Genomic DNA, 14,980 nt, shown 5'->3' with positions numbered 1-14,980 from the left:
TAATGTTTTCTGACCTACATCTTTCAGCACAAAAACATCAGTGTCATTTTAATAGGTCATGGATTGTGGCTGAGCGCGTGTGAGTAAGACAGCAAAATCATCAGAAATCTCAATCTTAATCTAACTAGAACTTTATTTGTAAATGTATCCCGGCTGAACTATAGCGAGGTACGTGGAGAGTGAATTCATCTTTCAACAGATGACGTTAACTCTTGAATTGTGGCGGCTGATACTGACATGAATATTCCGATATTTCTTTATGAATATTCCGATAACTCGAAGATATTTTGGCAATCCAACAGAAATGTACACAAATTTAAATTAAATGCTTGTTAAAATGTGAAAGGACATTAACCAGAAAAGAGCAGAAACATCCCTTTATATCCAAATTTTGAAATATTACAATACAAAATTTGTATTGTAATATTTCAAAATTAATAAAATTGAACACATTTAATGTGTTCAATTTTATTTTTAATCATCTCTTTTCTTCAGCATTTTTATATTGTCTTTAACTACAAACAATGTAACTAATATAAGAAAATGTATAACCTTTCAAAACAACAGTCACAATATTATCGATAATTCAATGTGTGGCCTTCCTCTACTGCTGAAGAGTTTAAACACTTACGCTACACATGATATTGATATTAGCACAAACTTATAGTCCCAAATATGACAGCGAGAATGGAAATCCAATCAGAGTTTAGTTTGATTTAGGAAAGAAGTGCCAAAACATCAGATGGCAAATGTTTTCTGTTGTCAAACCCAAACGACTACATTCTCACTCTCCCTCTGTCGCTGCCAATCATAAACAGTTCATCTCATAGCAATATTTGACTCCTTTCGACATCTACAAATATATTTTTCCATATTTCAATACTGATCTATGGAACTTTTCTGACAGATGGTGAGATTGCTTTGCCTGGAACGTTCCATCGGATTCTTAAACTTTCTTTTTTCCCCTATTAAATATTACACATGTCCACAGAGACAAGCAGGTTACAGGTCAGATCTGTGGAGAGACGACCTCACTAACGTTAAGAATGCATGTCTTTTAGCAATTACAACACCTGCAATTCAATAAATGCAGGATGGATAACTTTAATGCCTTACCGTGGAACATTCAGGCAAAGCTTTAACATCTTTAACACTCAAAGCACTAGTTGCACGTAGTTATCCGACCTGTTGACATCTGCTCCCCACTTCCCTGCAAAGATGCTCCACTTTCTTTAGCTTCATGGTGAAACAGACAATATTCCGCAGTAGGGCTTTGTTCACGCAGGTTTGACTATCAGCGTCGTCATCTCTGGTTTGTAAATCAGGCTTCACAATTTGCTCAGGGCAGTTGATTTAGCCTCTGGTCCAGATTATTGCAGTACAGCCAAGTCAAATCCAAATAAGTCGTTTGAATGAGGACATTGCCTCACAAAATCCTTCAAAAACTACAACCAATACACAGTCAAAAAAAACCTTTGAACTCAAAATATAAACATGGTAAATCCAATGTAAAGTCAGTCCAAAATTGCCCGGTTTGTAAATCCCAAAGTAGATTCTTGGTATCTTTGGTTGTATGTCTCTGCCGTACAGTGTTGCTGCTTCTCTCTACAAGGGACTGTGGTCGAGTGAGAATACTTGGCCAACTCTCTGTGGGAAAACCCTCTCCAGCCCTCAGCTCTTCCTCATTCCTGCACAGTTCAGCGGGCCACCCAGCGCATCCAGATTATCATCTTATAGCCACAACTGAGTCCTCCAGTGTTTATCAGAAGATGCACAAACAAATGAACGTCGCAGCGCTCGAGAACATGCCAACGATGGGTGAGGTCAAAAGGACAAGAACTACTTGCATAAGGTAAAAAAGTATTTAAAAATGACATTGTTGAATACTAGGCATGCGAAGATGAATAGGTTATGCAGTAATCACGATTATTCAGATCCCAAAATAATTATACAAACTAAAATATAATCGTGCTCAGTTTAGATGCTAAATTAGGTCATTTCAAGTCAATCTATTGTTAAAAGAACGTAAACCTTAATTATGTCACATTAGATACACTATCATTCAGAAAGTTAGATTTTATAAAGCAGGGGAACATTATTAGAGAAGGGACATTTCACTGTTGTTTGGCTGACCAAAGTGACATATTCAAATCAAAAATCGCTTTTACAGAGAACAATTGTAATGTTGATTTATTCTTGATAACATAAACATTGAGTGTGACGTCCACATGTTGTAATTTGCTTTTGTTCAAGACGATTCTCCAATCAGAAAGCTCATTTGGGTTGCCAGTTCCTAAGACCAGCACCTGCAGCCAATCATGAATAAGTGCTAGAGACATGATGTTTCTTCGCACAATAATCATTTTTATTGTTACATGAACACTAGATACATGTCAAAAGTGGCTAAACAGCAAGAATAACAATATACCATAATGAATACTACATGGCGTGTAGTTGTCCTTCAGTCTCCTTGAAATAGCTCTGTGTTTGTTATAGCGAGTGTATTTAGATTGAATGTTCCTGTTGGGATATTGCAGGATGAGCACAGTGCTTATTTATTCAGGGATTTTGAAAATAAATGTTTAAAGAGGAAGTCTCAAATAACCTGTTACAACAAGCACATTGTGCACAATCACAATGGTATGTAAAAACTGTTATTATTACCGATTAAATATTATTTGCAGAACAAAGAACTTGATTCTCACACTTCCTGGAGATAAGGCCACCTGCACAATGTTATGTCTATGTTTCACTGACTGAATATCAAAAGCCAAGTCGTGTCAAATGTTAAACTTGAACTCAAAAGGCCAAAGCAGCTGAATAGTACCTGTCCTCCGAGCTGTTTCATGAGCGGCTGGAGTTCACTGAAGAGGTCATAACCTTGATGGAAGAATGTCAGGTGGGCATACATGAAGGACAGCATCTGTGAACAAAAGACAACGTGGTTATTGGGATCATTCATATCATTGGATAGTTTAGAAAAGTTCATAGTTACCGATTTCAGGATTTCTGATCTTCTTTTTGACTGTAGTACGTTAATCTAAAATACAATAAAGTAAATTAGGCACAAAATCCAAAACCAACAGACAATGGAACACGGATATTGAAACTCTGATTAGCATTTCAAAACCAGCGACGTATAAAAGTAACAATCCAGGAGGAAGGCCGGCAGAACACAGAAGTCACTCAACTAGAAACAGGAAAGGTCAAATGAACAATGGACTTTAACTGCCACAAACAACGGCCTAATGACACTTCCTACTTCAGTCACCAGAGGGCGCGCTTCACATATACTGTGGTTCAAACATCTCAAATTACTTTTTGCATCCCATCAATGATACTGCTTTAATTTCTGTGCTCTAATCCTATCATTCCCTAGATTATATCAAGTACCAAGTAGTGTTTTATACAATTTGGTGATTGCAAACACATTTTTGGGAGTATTAGAAAAATATTCCCAGGAAGAACAGTCATTTGGGATCCAAATAAACAAGTCAAATCTATGGCACATCAGGGTGAAACGGGCACGTGCTTTTAGAAAGAAACAGGTAATGTTACAGCACACTTTTCATAGACATGCCATGTTCTTTCCCCAGCTTGTGTATAATTAAGTAAAAATACCACAAAAAGAGGGGATAATGTAGAGCAGAACACAACTGAAGACAAAACTGCTGACAGAAAACCCCCAAATCTGTAAGGTTGTTGAAATGTGCTGTGCCAGCAGCAGAGCTTATGGATTTCTTCTAAGTCAGCCAAGATAGAACTCGAACTAATTTCTCACAGACTTTTCTTTTCTCTGTAGATTTCATAGCTACATAATGATGTATGGAGTAAACAGTTAAATTCAAATGAAACCGTGTGATTAGTAAATACCATGCCTAAAACAACAGTTCTTTCTTTTTTTATTCGAACATCAAACGACTACATCTTGTCACTAGGTTATAGCTCTGTGGCTCATTCCTCAGTGTGCAGACTCAGTGCTCTGAGCATGACTCAGGAGGTCGTGGTCCAAGTCGTTTGATAATAAGGTCAAACAGAGTCTCAAATGAATGTTGTACCTGTAAGACGTAGTCGAGGACGATGTGTCTGAAGCACTTGCGCGTGGCAGTGAGGATATTAGTGGCTTCCTCCACCTCGTGCTGTTTATTACGAGGAGCCTGGGCATTCTTGATAAGCGCTGCCTCCTTCTCTTCGCTCACCTTGTCAAAATGCTTTTTGGCGTCTTTAAATTTACGAATGTCACTAACAAAAAAAGAGGTAACATTTTTATGGTTAGCACTCAGCATGTCACATTCAGCTTCAGCCGTTGCAAACAGTTGTAGAGTCTTGGGTCCAAAGAGCAAAAGAAGTATTTATGTAACTCATGGTGACATTCAGAGGTCCTGAGAAAAACTCCTTGTGAGCTCGACTGCAGCAGGTATCATCAATATACTGTTGCTGTTGGTATAAATATAATTATGTCACTAGCTAATTTTACAGAAAACAAATGAGTGGATGTAATTTCAGTTCCCACTTTATACTTTTGTTTTAAATAAAATGTTTATAAAAAGGGGAATTTCACACTGCTGTAGGAAGAGTGTTTCCTGAGTGTTGGCGTTGGCGCCGTTTGTTTGATTGTTTTTTTGTGCAAAAAGCTAAAGTGCTAATCTCTAATTAGATCAGTATTTGAAGTCTAGAATAAGCAGTGACACATTTTGTTTACTCACTCTTTAACAAAGGTTTGAAGCTGAGTCTTGATTGATCTTTGGGCCTGATCAAATAATATCTGTAAAGACATGAAAAAACAGTTATTCCTTCATCAAGAGAAAACTCAATGCCATGATATTGCTGCTGATGCTTGATATGGAAAGCGCTTGGGCCTTTTCCATACGTCCAAATGTTTTTGTTAACATTACAGGCTGCAATTAAAGATGTACATTTCCAAAGACTGGTTTAGTAAAACCCCCTCTTAAACGAGTCAGCTTGGTTATGACGTGACCCACTTACTCTTGGATGTGAGTCACACAGCCTCATTAACCTTCAAACTCCTTCGAAATATGGCTGCAAAGAGCAATCAACTTGTACTTCACTTTGAAAAGGCTCTTACTCGGGACAATCAGCACAGTGTAACAAAAGACTACAGGCACATAGTGAGTTGAGTGTCGTGAGGGGAAGACGGCTGAGCTGACAGTCAGCTGATGTGACCAGATTTGAGTCACAGTCTTGAGCCATCTCTGAAGTGACAAACTTGAGCAAGTGGTCTGGACATCCTCTGGGTTGTCATGAAAGCAAATATTCCGTCTCAATTTTGTATTTGTATTTGATTTTCAGATATGATATCCAGGATATAGTTTCCTTTGTGTTACTGTTCAGTTAAATGAATAGAACAGTAACACAAAGCATTGGAAAAGCATTATCAGTCTGTGAGTAAATGTCCATTGCCCAGAGGCAGTAACAGGGGGACAATACTCCAGAGTATCAAGTTACTGAACAAGGATTCACCAAACAGTCCTGTTTAACTCGATGTGTAATGAGCACATCAAACAATATAAAGTTGATTTAATTCAAAAGCAGAGCTGCTCGATTATGGCAAAAATCAGTCACTGTCAACATTAACCTTTAGCATCCGGTATGGACCCAACATATTTTATTAGTAATGTTTTGTGACACAAGCCTAAGTAGATTGCTCTAGGTTTTGAGGGGCAGAACCAGCGCACACATTAATCTGATGTAAACATGTCAATTACAACATTTCTGTCATTTTAATAATTGAAATTGCCCTTATAAATTTGATAAATTGCACAGCCTTATTTTAAAGCTTCAAATAATATTGTAGACATTGAAAACACAATAAGAAATCCAACATTTTGACTCTAATCAGTTTTCTGAGAAGAAGAAGAAGAAGAAGAATGTATTTGATGATATGAAAGAGGAAAAGAGCAGCGGATTCTATCGTCTATTTTTATATGTTAGAGTCATCCAAATGTCAGGTGACAACTGAGCAAGCCCCAAAATACTGCTACTAAAGTCCTGTTCTGGTTCAATGGACTGAAGAGACAGGGCCAGGGTAAAAGACACAGCAGGAAGAGATCATAGTGCTTTATACCGTGTGATAGTTGATCATCTCTTGAAGGCTCTCTGCGAACTTTGTGAGGCTGGACTGTAGATAGAAGAGACACACCGCAATGAAATAAACAACATAACAGTCAAAAGAATCAAGTCCTATTTATTATTATTATTATTATTATTATTATTATTATTATTATTATTATTATTATTATTATTATTATTATTATTATTATTATTATTATTATTATTATTATTATTATTATTATTATTATTATTATTATTATTATTATTATTATTATTATTATTATTATTATTATTATTATTATTATTATTATTATTATTATTATTATTATTATTATTATTATTATCCCCAGTAACTGATGTTCGACACAGCAGAAAGAAGCGAACACCCAACACCCAAACGCACAGGACAAAATAGGAAGTTGTTTTTGTTGTACATGCATAATTCAAACGAAACAATAAGGGACAGTGGGGAACTTGGGGCACTTTAAAATACTAATTTAATCAAATTGACAAGCTGTGTCAAGTGTTGCAATGCATGCAAGTCCCCCATTTCGTAGCTGAAATGTGATCCATGAAACGGGTCTTCTTTTACTGGTTGGTTTTGTTTACCTCAATGACCTCATCTTTAGTGGACTGCTGGGCCAGCTCCCGGATCCCATTGACAAACTGCTTGTTAGCTGCGTTGTAGGCTTTTCCAGCATCGATCATCCCAATGCACAACTTCACCAGCTAGAAAAGAGACAGAGCGATAAAAGTCACAAATGAATACGTTTTACGGGGCTGTATAAGCAACCTTTATTCTCAGATAATGGATGGCAGGTCTTGATAAACTCAACTCTTTTCTTTCTTTATTTACACTCCATCCCCATCGCCTCTGACTCGTTTGGACCAAAGACTATTCCAGGTTATGTAAATGTAACCAGTTCTCTTTTTGGGCTGTCGGACTTTAGTCGATTAATCGGCGGATAGTGCATTTGTCCACCAATTCTTTTGTATGGATCATAGTGCTTTATATGAGACGACTGCGAAGAGAATATGTGGATAGAGTGAGGTGAAGATTTGCGAGTGAATCGTGAATCTTCTTTTTACAGACAGTAATTTGGCAATTTTTGTGAGTTTTCTGTATAAATTAGTGCAGTTATAGTTCTGTTAGAGCGATTTGGGTCAGATAAACGGCCAGAACACAGAGCTACTGAAACATTTTGAGAGCTTTTGCTGGTTTCTCGCCGCTCTCCCCTTTAGCAACATGTCTTTTAGTCAACGAAGAATTTATTTAGGTCGACGACAGGCATATTCGTTTCAGTCTCAACAATAAATACGACAAATCTGTACTTTTCTGCAAAAACATATATAACGTATCAACAAATGAATGAGTGAAGTGTAATATTAAGACGGTATGTTTTTTTGTACATCCAAGAACATTAAAAGTGCACAATAATACTTTACTGGTCTGGGTTTATTATGTTTATTATTCAATCGTTGGTGTTTTATTGTTAAGAAATACTGTGAAAAAGATGCATTCTTAGCGTGAGCCTCTGAATAGTGTGCATAACACTGTTTCACTTATGTCATCGTCACAAGAGTCCAGCAGTCTTAAGCCCACAGGGGACAGATGGTCGGTCTTATAGAGTCTTAGTGGCCAACATGTCCGCTTATAGTCCATATAAACATGATGACTGGAAATAGAAAACATCAAAACAATCGAGTGGCCTGTGTCTGTCGTGTCGATCCTGCTTTACATTAAAAACGTCTGGGCTTCTGTAAACTAAGCGCGTGTGAATCAGAGCTCCACCCATCAGCACCCGCAGACACGCAGTCCGCCCTCTCTGCGGATCCTTCTTCCTCTGGAGCGTGAGGGGAAGTGAAGCCACACTGAGTCATGGAGGTGGGGCCCTTGAAACTGTAAGTCCAACAGAACAATAGGCTGGGGCCTTCCACTCTCCAGGTCTCACCCTGAGCACTGCAGGAATACACACTGTTCTTCCGTCACGCTGAAGGCCGAGTCTTAGGTTACTTAAGTCAGGTGAACGTTTATCAGATGGAACATTAGATAAGATAAGATAATCCTTTATTGTCCCACATGGGGAAATTTCAGTGACGATTATTTTAGTAGTCGACAAGTCAAACCATTATTTCTATTGTACATTGCATCATTTTAAATACATTATTAACCGAATAAAGGTTGAAATATGATGAATTAATGCTTTGTTTGTGATAGAAAACATAAAATATAAACACAACACTTAAGTTTCTAGTTTCTACTCTCCTTTTTCATTCGCTGAACTCAAAGATATGAAACTTTTTAAATATACACAAAAGACTCATATCACTAATATTTTCACAAATTTGTCATAATCTTGTTTCACTGAGCAGTTAATATCAATATTAAGCAATGAATGTGAATACCAATATGTCCGCCGGAGTTACTGGACATTGGCCCATAATCAGTGTAATTATCTAAGTTGTCATTAAAAGGAAACCACAAACATTGTCTGTGATTTAAAAAAATGGTTTAAGTGTCTCTTGTTTAAAGGAGTAAATGTTTTATAATTGTGAGCTGTTCCTACTTTGGCCCAGGTCTTCCTTAAAAAAGGTTTAGATCTCACTGGGTTTTACCTGGTTTAATAAAGGTTAACAAATAAATATGATGAATGAAATTTGTAATCGCTGTGGTCACGGTCCTACTTTCTCATCATTCTTAGTTCCCATCTGTTTTCTGATAACAAATGCCAGGTAGTCTCACTGTGAATGTCTGGTTTTAGTCAACTGCAAAATGATTTCTTTCATGTGTGGTACTCACTTTGTCCAGCTTGGATTCCAGCTCACACACATTGCCCTCCACTTCCTCGATGGTGGCTCTGTGGAGACACAACAACAAGCCTGTTAAATGATCATTCAATACATTATGTACCAGGACAAATAGGCTAAATTTAAACCAATACGCGCTAATTTAAAGCCTTCATGTTGGCGCTAACACGAGACGGCCAAACAGAAGGCTGCCATTTTGGGTAATGCTGCTGAAATGAGAACTGGCACGTGGCCCTTTGAAACATGACAAAGCACAGCTCGCGCCCCCACAACACCACGAACAACGACAAACTAAAGCCCCCTCATGTGTAATATTTATCAATGTCTGAAATACAGTAAGCCCTTTCAAATGCTATGTTATTAAAATGTTCAAAATGTCAGAATGGAGGCAGCTTTTTTAACGATTAACTGACATCATTTTATGGGTTAGGGTTATCTTTATGACAAAAAAAAAGCAATGTTTACTATACTACTGTAAAAATGTCAGTTTTCTTTTCTAATACAAAGGAATGTATAAACATGCACTATTAATGAACCTTAAAATTGTATTCGAGCTTCACAAAGTATAATTTGTGGTAAAATATGGGATAAGATAAGATAAGATATTCCTTTATTGTCCCACATGGGGAAATTTCATTGGTGCAACGCAGGTAGATACAGAGGTAGATACAGAAGAACAGATCACTTATAGGAAGTCTGAAAAACACTTTCAGTAGAAGATCTCCTATAAATAAATAAAAACTCCCATAGACAAATAAATAAATAAATACATAAATACCATTGCATGTGATCACGACAGTAATGGCACATGAATATGTGTCACGACGGCATATAGGTTGCACATGAATTGCACATGAATTCCAACAGCAATTGCACATCAGTATTAGGTTAGGTCAGTATTGCGAGTGTTCAGTACTAACAGTTTTTGTTATAAAGTCTGACAGCAGCAGGAAGGAAAGACCTACGGAACCTTTCCTTCACACAGCGAGGGTGGATCAGTCTCTCACTGAAGCTGCTCTCCAGAGCGGACAGAGTGTCCTGCAGGGGGTGACACTCATGGTCCAGCATAGATGTGAATCTAGCCAGGACCCTCCTGTCCCCCACCTCCTGCACCGAGTCCAGAGCACAGCCCAGGACGGAGCTGGACTTCTTGATGACTCTGTCCAGCTTCCTCCTCTCCCTCTCTGTGATGCTGCTGCTCCAGCAGGCCACACCGTACAGGAGGGCTGATGCCACCACAGAGTCGTAGAAGGTCTTCAGGAGTGGCCCTGTCACTCCAAAAGACCTGAGTCTCCTCAGGAGGTAGAGCCGACTCTGGCTCTTCCTGTACAGTGCGTCTGTGTTATGAGTCCAGTCCAGTTTGTGGTTCAGATGAACACCCAGGTACTTGTATGAGTCCACTCTCTCAATGTCCCGTCCCTGGATGTTCACTGGTGAGGGGGCAGTGGGGTGGCGTCTGCGGAAATCCACCACCATCTCCTTGGTCTTCCCCGCGTTGATGAGGAGGTGGTTCCGCTGACAACAGTCCACAAAGTCCTGCGCCAGTCCTCTGTACTCCGCGTCATCGTCGTCCGTGATGAGTCCGATGATGGCAGAGTCGTCAGAGAACTTCTGCAGGACACAGCTGTCCGTGTCATGTCTGAAGTCTGCAGTGTAAAGGGTGAAGAGAAAGGGCGCGAGGACAGTGCCCTGGGGCGCCCCCACACTGCAGGTCCGAGTGTCAGACACACAGTTCCGGGCTCTCACAAACTGGGGTCGGTCTGTGAGGTAGTCCAGGATCCACTCTGCCAGGTCATACTCCACACCAGCCGTCTCCAGCTTGTCCCTCAGGAGCAGCGGCTGGATGGTGTTGAAGGCGCTGGAAAGATTGAAGAACAGAATCCTCACAGAGCTGCCAGGCTTTTCCAGGTGAGAGAGAGAGCGGTGCAGCAGGGAGATGACGGCGTCCTCCACTCCGATGCCAGACCGATATGCAAACTGCAGCGGGTCCATGGCTGAGCTCACGGTGGAGCGGAGGTGGCCCAGGACTAGCCGCTTCAGTGTCTTCATCAGGTGGGACGTGAGAGCCACTGGCCTGAAGCTGTTGAGGTCTTTGGGGCGCGGTGTCTTAGGCACAGGTACCAGACAGGAGGTCTTCCAGACCTGTGGTACCACCCTCAGCTTCAGGCTCATGTTGAAGACATGCTCCATAACTCCACACAGTTCATCTGCGCAGGACTTAAGGAGCCTGGGGCTGATGCCATCAGGTCCTGCTGCCTTCCTCACTTTAATCCTCTTCAGCTCACTCCTCACCTGTGCTGCTGTGACAGTCAGTGGTTGGCAGGGGGACTGTGTGCTGGGGGGATGGGTGAGTCCAGGCGAAGTGGGGAGCCGATGGTCCGGGGCAGATAAGCGAAGAGGAACAGATGCAGGGCATTGTTCAGCTGTGGAAGAGGGAGCATGCAGCTGTGCAGGGGGAGGGGCGGGTGACCGATCAAACCTCAAGAAGTGAGCATTTAAATCATTCACCCACTGTAGATCCCCCTCTGTCTGGGCAAAATACATTTTGCCCAGTCTGGATACATCTATAGATGAAATTTAAAATGTTTAAAATGTCAACATTTCTGTAAGTATTTGTCTAATAGTAGAAAAAGCTTCAGTTGTAGTCATCTGGACTCAGTTTGAAAAAAATAGACGTTTCGACTCTCATCCAAGAGTCATTGTCAATAAAAGAATTTAGATCGAGAACTCCGATATTAATACTGTTCTGTGGTAAGACCCACCCATTGGGCGGAGCCTTCCTGAAGTAGAAAGAGTTGTTTGTTTCAACAGAAACTCCCCCCTTGTATCTACCGAGCTAGCCTATTCAGAATCTTAATGGGCTATTAGAATCCTCTTTGTCTTTGTGAGACCCTGGCTCAACCACCCTGAGTACCTGATTAGCATCCGAATGTCCTTGTCCTGGTCTTCTACCTTTCCAGGGGTTCAGTAACCCATTATAAATAACAGGAAGATTAAACCTTAGCCCTCCATTTCTGTTTAAAGAAGGTCTTTCTTTTTTAACAAAAATAGCTTCCTTGACTCCTCTTTCAAACCATCTTTTCTCCCTGCTTAAAACCTTCACCTCACCGTCTTCAAACGAGTGATTAGAGGCTTCAAGATGGAGATGCACGGCGCTCTGAGGTCCTGAACTTGTATTTCTTCTGTGCTGATAAAGCCTCTTGTGTAGAGGCTGTTTTGTCTCACCTATGTACCGTTCTTTACAGCTTTCTTCACTGCATTGGATCGAATAAACTACATTGCTCTGTTTTTGAGTCGGCAACTTGTCCTTAGGGTGAACCAGTTTTTGTCTTAAAGTGTTTCCTGGTTTAAAATAAACAGGGACTTCGTGTTGTCTAAAAATTCTCTGCAGTTTTTCCGACAGGCCAGACACATAAGGGATAGAAACACCCTTCCTTCTCTGTTCAGTTTCCCTTTTGTCCTGCTTTTTGGTTCTCTTCACTCTGTTGAGGGCCCAAGCGGGGTAACCACAGGCTGAGAGGGCATTTCGGACATGTTTTTCCTCTTTCTTCTTGCCCTCTGAGCTGGTGGGCACACCTTGAGCTCTGTGTTGTAAGGTTCTGATCACACCCAGCTTGTGCTGGGTCCAGATGACTACAACTGAAGCTTTTTCTACTATGGAACACGCCTGGACGAATGAGGGATTACACCGACATATTTGTCTAATAGATTTTGCCTTCAACATGCCTTCATTTTTAAAGTTTTTACCCTGTTCATTGCTTCAGTGTTAGTGTTTTACTTCATGTCTATTGATTGCCCTAATGTCTCACCCTTTGTATTTAAGCCCCATGTTTCCCTTTGTTGGTCCATTGTCCTCGTCCACATCTATAGTGTCCCATTCCCTGCAAGTTCCTTTTGGTCTGCATTTTATCCCTGGATTATTTTTGACGTTTTGTTCATTAAATATTATTTTTAGCAGTTTTGTATTTTGAGTCCTCCAACCATACCAGATCCAAACAGACTGCCCGTTTCATTATGATTCTTTTTTTAATTTATATGTTGGATAGTTAACTCTTCAGCCACCGCCCCTGGTACCCAGACAAGCTTGGATACGATTCTTTTGGAGCCTTTTATTGAGCTTCCAAACCTTGATCTTTCTCATCTGCTTCTGTCCCTGAACCACTCTGGACACATGTCTGTCCAGAGTGGTCATCTCCCTGTATCGTAGCTCTGCAGGACATTGTTCGTCCAGGATGCAGAGATCCCTTCCCTGCATCTTGCCTGAGGTTGCAGATGACTCCGGGTTCTTGCCTTCGGGCTTTCAGATGCCCCCCTCTGTGGCCCCTGGACCCTCCTGACTGGTTCCGGGATCATATTTTGCTGATTCTTTTTCATTTGACAAAGCCATCTTTTAAATATTTAAAATATTTTGTGATATTCTGTGGTTGATCTCAGTTTCACCATTGAAATCACATTATGTTCCACTTAGAGCTGGGTTGAAATAATCGATTTTCCGATTTGTAATCGATTTGCATATTAATGACCAATTATCGATTTGTACGTCCAAAGATCGTTTTTTTTTTTTTCCCTTTTTTTTTCTTTTTTATTATTTTCTACATTTCCCTCAGTGAACTTCAATCTACCTTCAGGAAAGATAATTCAGGACTCCTGGATTATCTTTCTTGAAGGTAGATTGATCCTTAACCTTTTCATCAGTCTTCCATCAGTAACTACCAATACTTGTAAGATTTGCTGTTTAATATTGATATAATACTAGTTTTAATATGTTGCTTCTCTACACAGTCATGAAGTGAAGGAAACGGTTCAAATACATTTTTCATTTTTTAATAACATTAACCCCCGGATCGAATCGGAAACGGATCGAATCGGAAATCAGATCGAAATCGGAGCGAATCGAATGGAATCTGAGAAATCGGAAAAAATCGAATCTGAAACGTAAAAATCTGAATTGAATCGATTCTTGAAATTTGAATCGAAACCCAGCTCTAGTTCCACTTCACTTCCAGAATTTAGATGTTTTTTGTTTGGAAACCCTTAAAAGGGTCTATAATGAGTAAGAATGTGGTTCAATCTATTATGTATGAAAGTAAGAAGCAGTTAGAACTTAGTTGATGGAAAAGGGTTTTGCTTTTCCCAGTGATTTCCAGCGTTTTGTCTTAATTTGAGTGTGAATAATTGGGATAAGCACATTGTTTTCATTGTCCAGAGAGCGCTGTGAGTGTTGAATGTGGCACAGAGCAGTATCAAGGGACAAACACCAGTCCTGCCCCTCCAGCTGTTTGCCACAGTCGCATCTGCCAACACACGGCTCTGAAAAACATGTGCATCTTTCGACATGACGTCTTCAAACACAGCATAGGTTTGGGCCGTGACTAAAGGTGGGACAAGATTTTGCACCACAAGATAAAACTGAGCACACAGGAAATTATCATGGGATCTTTTTTACATCAATGTTGGAAAGGAACAGAAGTACAAATATAAATGTACTGTATCTCTACTTTACTTAAAATTACAGTTGATACTTTTTGCTTAATTACATTTGATAGGAAGCATCTGTACTTTCTAATCTACTACATTTTGGACCGGAAAGTAGTTTCCATATGATTTGAGGGTTATTTGAGGGTTATTTTTCGCTTTTTCATAGTGACATATTGCATAAATATTTTTAGTTAAGGCCCCAAATATGAGCAAATCTCGTGTCTTGTCTCTTTTGTGGAAAATGTGTCTCATCCAACAGTTACTAATGACAAAGTGACGTTTTAAGGATCATCCCGATATCAGATGACATTTTTTGTAATTCATTGGTGCCAAAATGTGCAAGTAAACAACTAGATGCTCAAGTATCTCTCGGACTAATGATCCGTTTGTAAAATTAAGAAGGAGAGTGCAGAAATATAACTTTACTACAACAACTATTAATAGTTGTTGTAGTAAAGTTATATTTCTGCAGTATTACTTAAATTAACTTTCAAGAACTGGACTTGGCACTGGCATAGGTGAACAACTCTAATGTTCAGCTAAATCACAGAGGAACTGAATGCCAAACCAAACTGCTGATTTCAAAAAAGCTGCAATTAGTCTAATTTGAGGAAGTATGCTC

The 14,980-nt window shown here is 39.8% G+C and overlaps 1 protein-coding gene across 5 annotated transcripts in view; it reads right to left on the bottom strand.

Annotated features, from left to right (window-relative positions):
* acap2b (ArfGAP with coiled-coil, ankyrin repeat and PH domains 2b) overlaps window positions 1-14,980 on the bottom strand; it is a 40,164-nt gene that overhangs the window by 12,420 nt on the left and 12,764 nt on the right. For all 5 annotated transcript variants that reach the window (XR_011925971.1, XM_072439501.1, XM_072439502.1 and 2 more), the window contains exons 2-8: window positions 8,873-8,930; window positions 6,682-6,801; window positions 6,086-6,139; window positions 4,707-4,765; window positions 4,059-4,242; window positions 2,996-3,040; window positions 2,828-2,923 (exon numbers count right to left, since the gene is read on the bottom strand). Coding sequence is in view for 4 of the 5 variants with exons in the window: in XM_072439501.1 (XP_072295602.1) it covers window positions 2,828-2,923; window positions 2,996-3,040; window positions 4,059-4,242; window positions 4,707-4,765; window positions 6,086-6,139; window positions 6,682-6,801; window positions 8,873-8,930 (616 nt within the window). In the remaining variant the exon portion in view is untranslated. The remainder of the gene's footprint in view (window positions 1-2,827; window positions 2,924-2,995; window positions 3,041-4,058; window positions 4,243-4,706; window positions 4,766-6,085; window positions 6,140-6,681; window positions 6,802-8,872; window positions 8,931-14,980) is intronic.

This window comes from Eucyclogobius newberryi, unplaced genomic scaffold (assembly GCF_026437365.1).
Source record: "Eucyclogobius newberryi isolate DKJ021-1_F unplaced genomic scaffold, fEucNew1.0.hap1 SCAF_9, whole genome shotgun sequence".
Lineage (NCBI taxonomy): Eukaryota > Metazoa > Chordata > Actinopteri > Gobiiformes > Gobiidae > Eucyclogobius > Eucyclogobius newberryi.
This window is presented reverse-complemented; position numbering and strand designations above follow the sequence as displayed.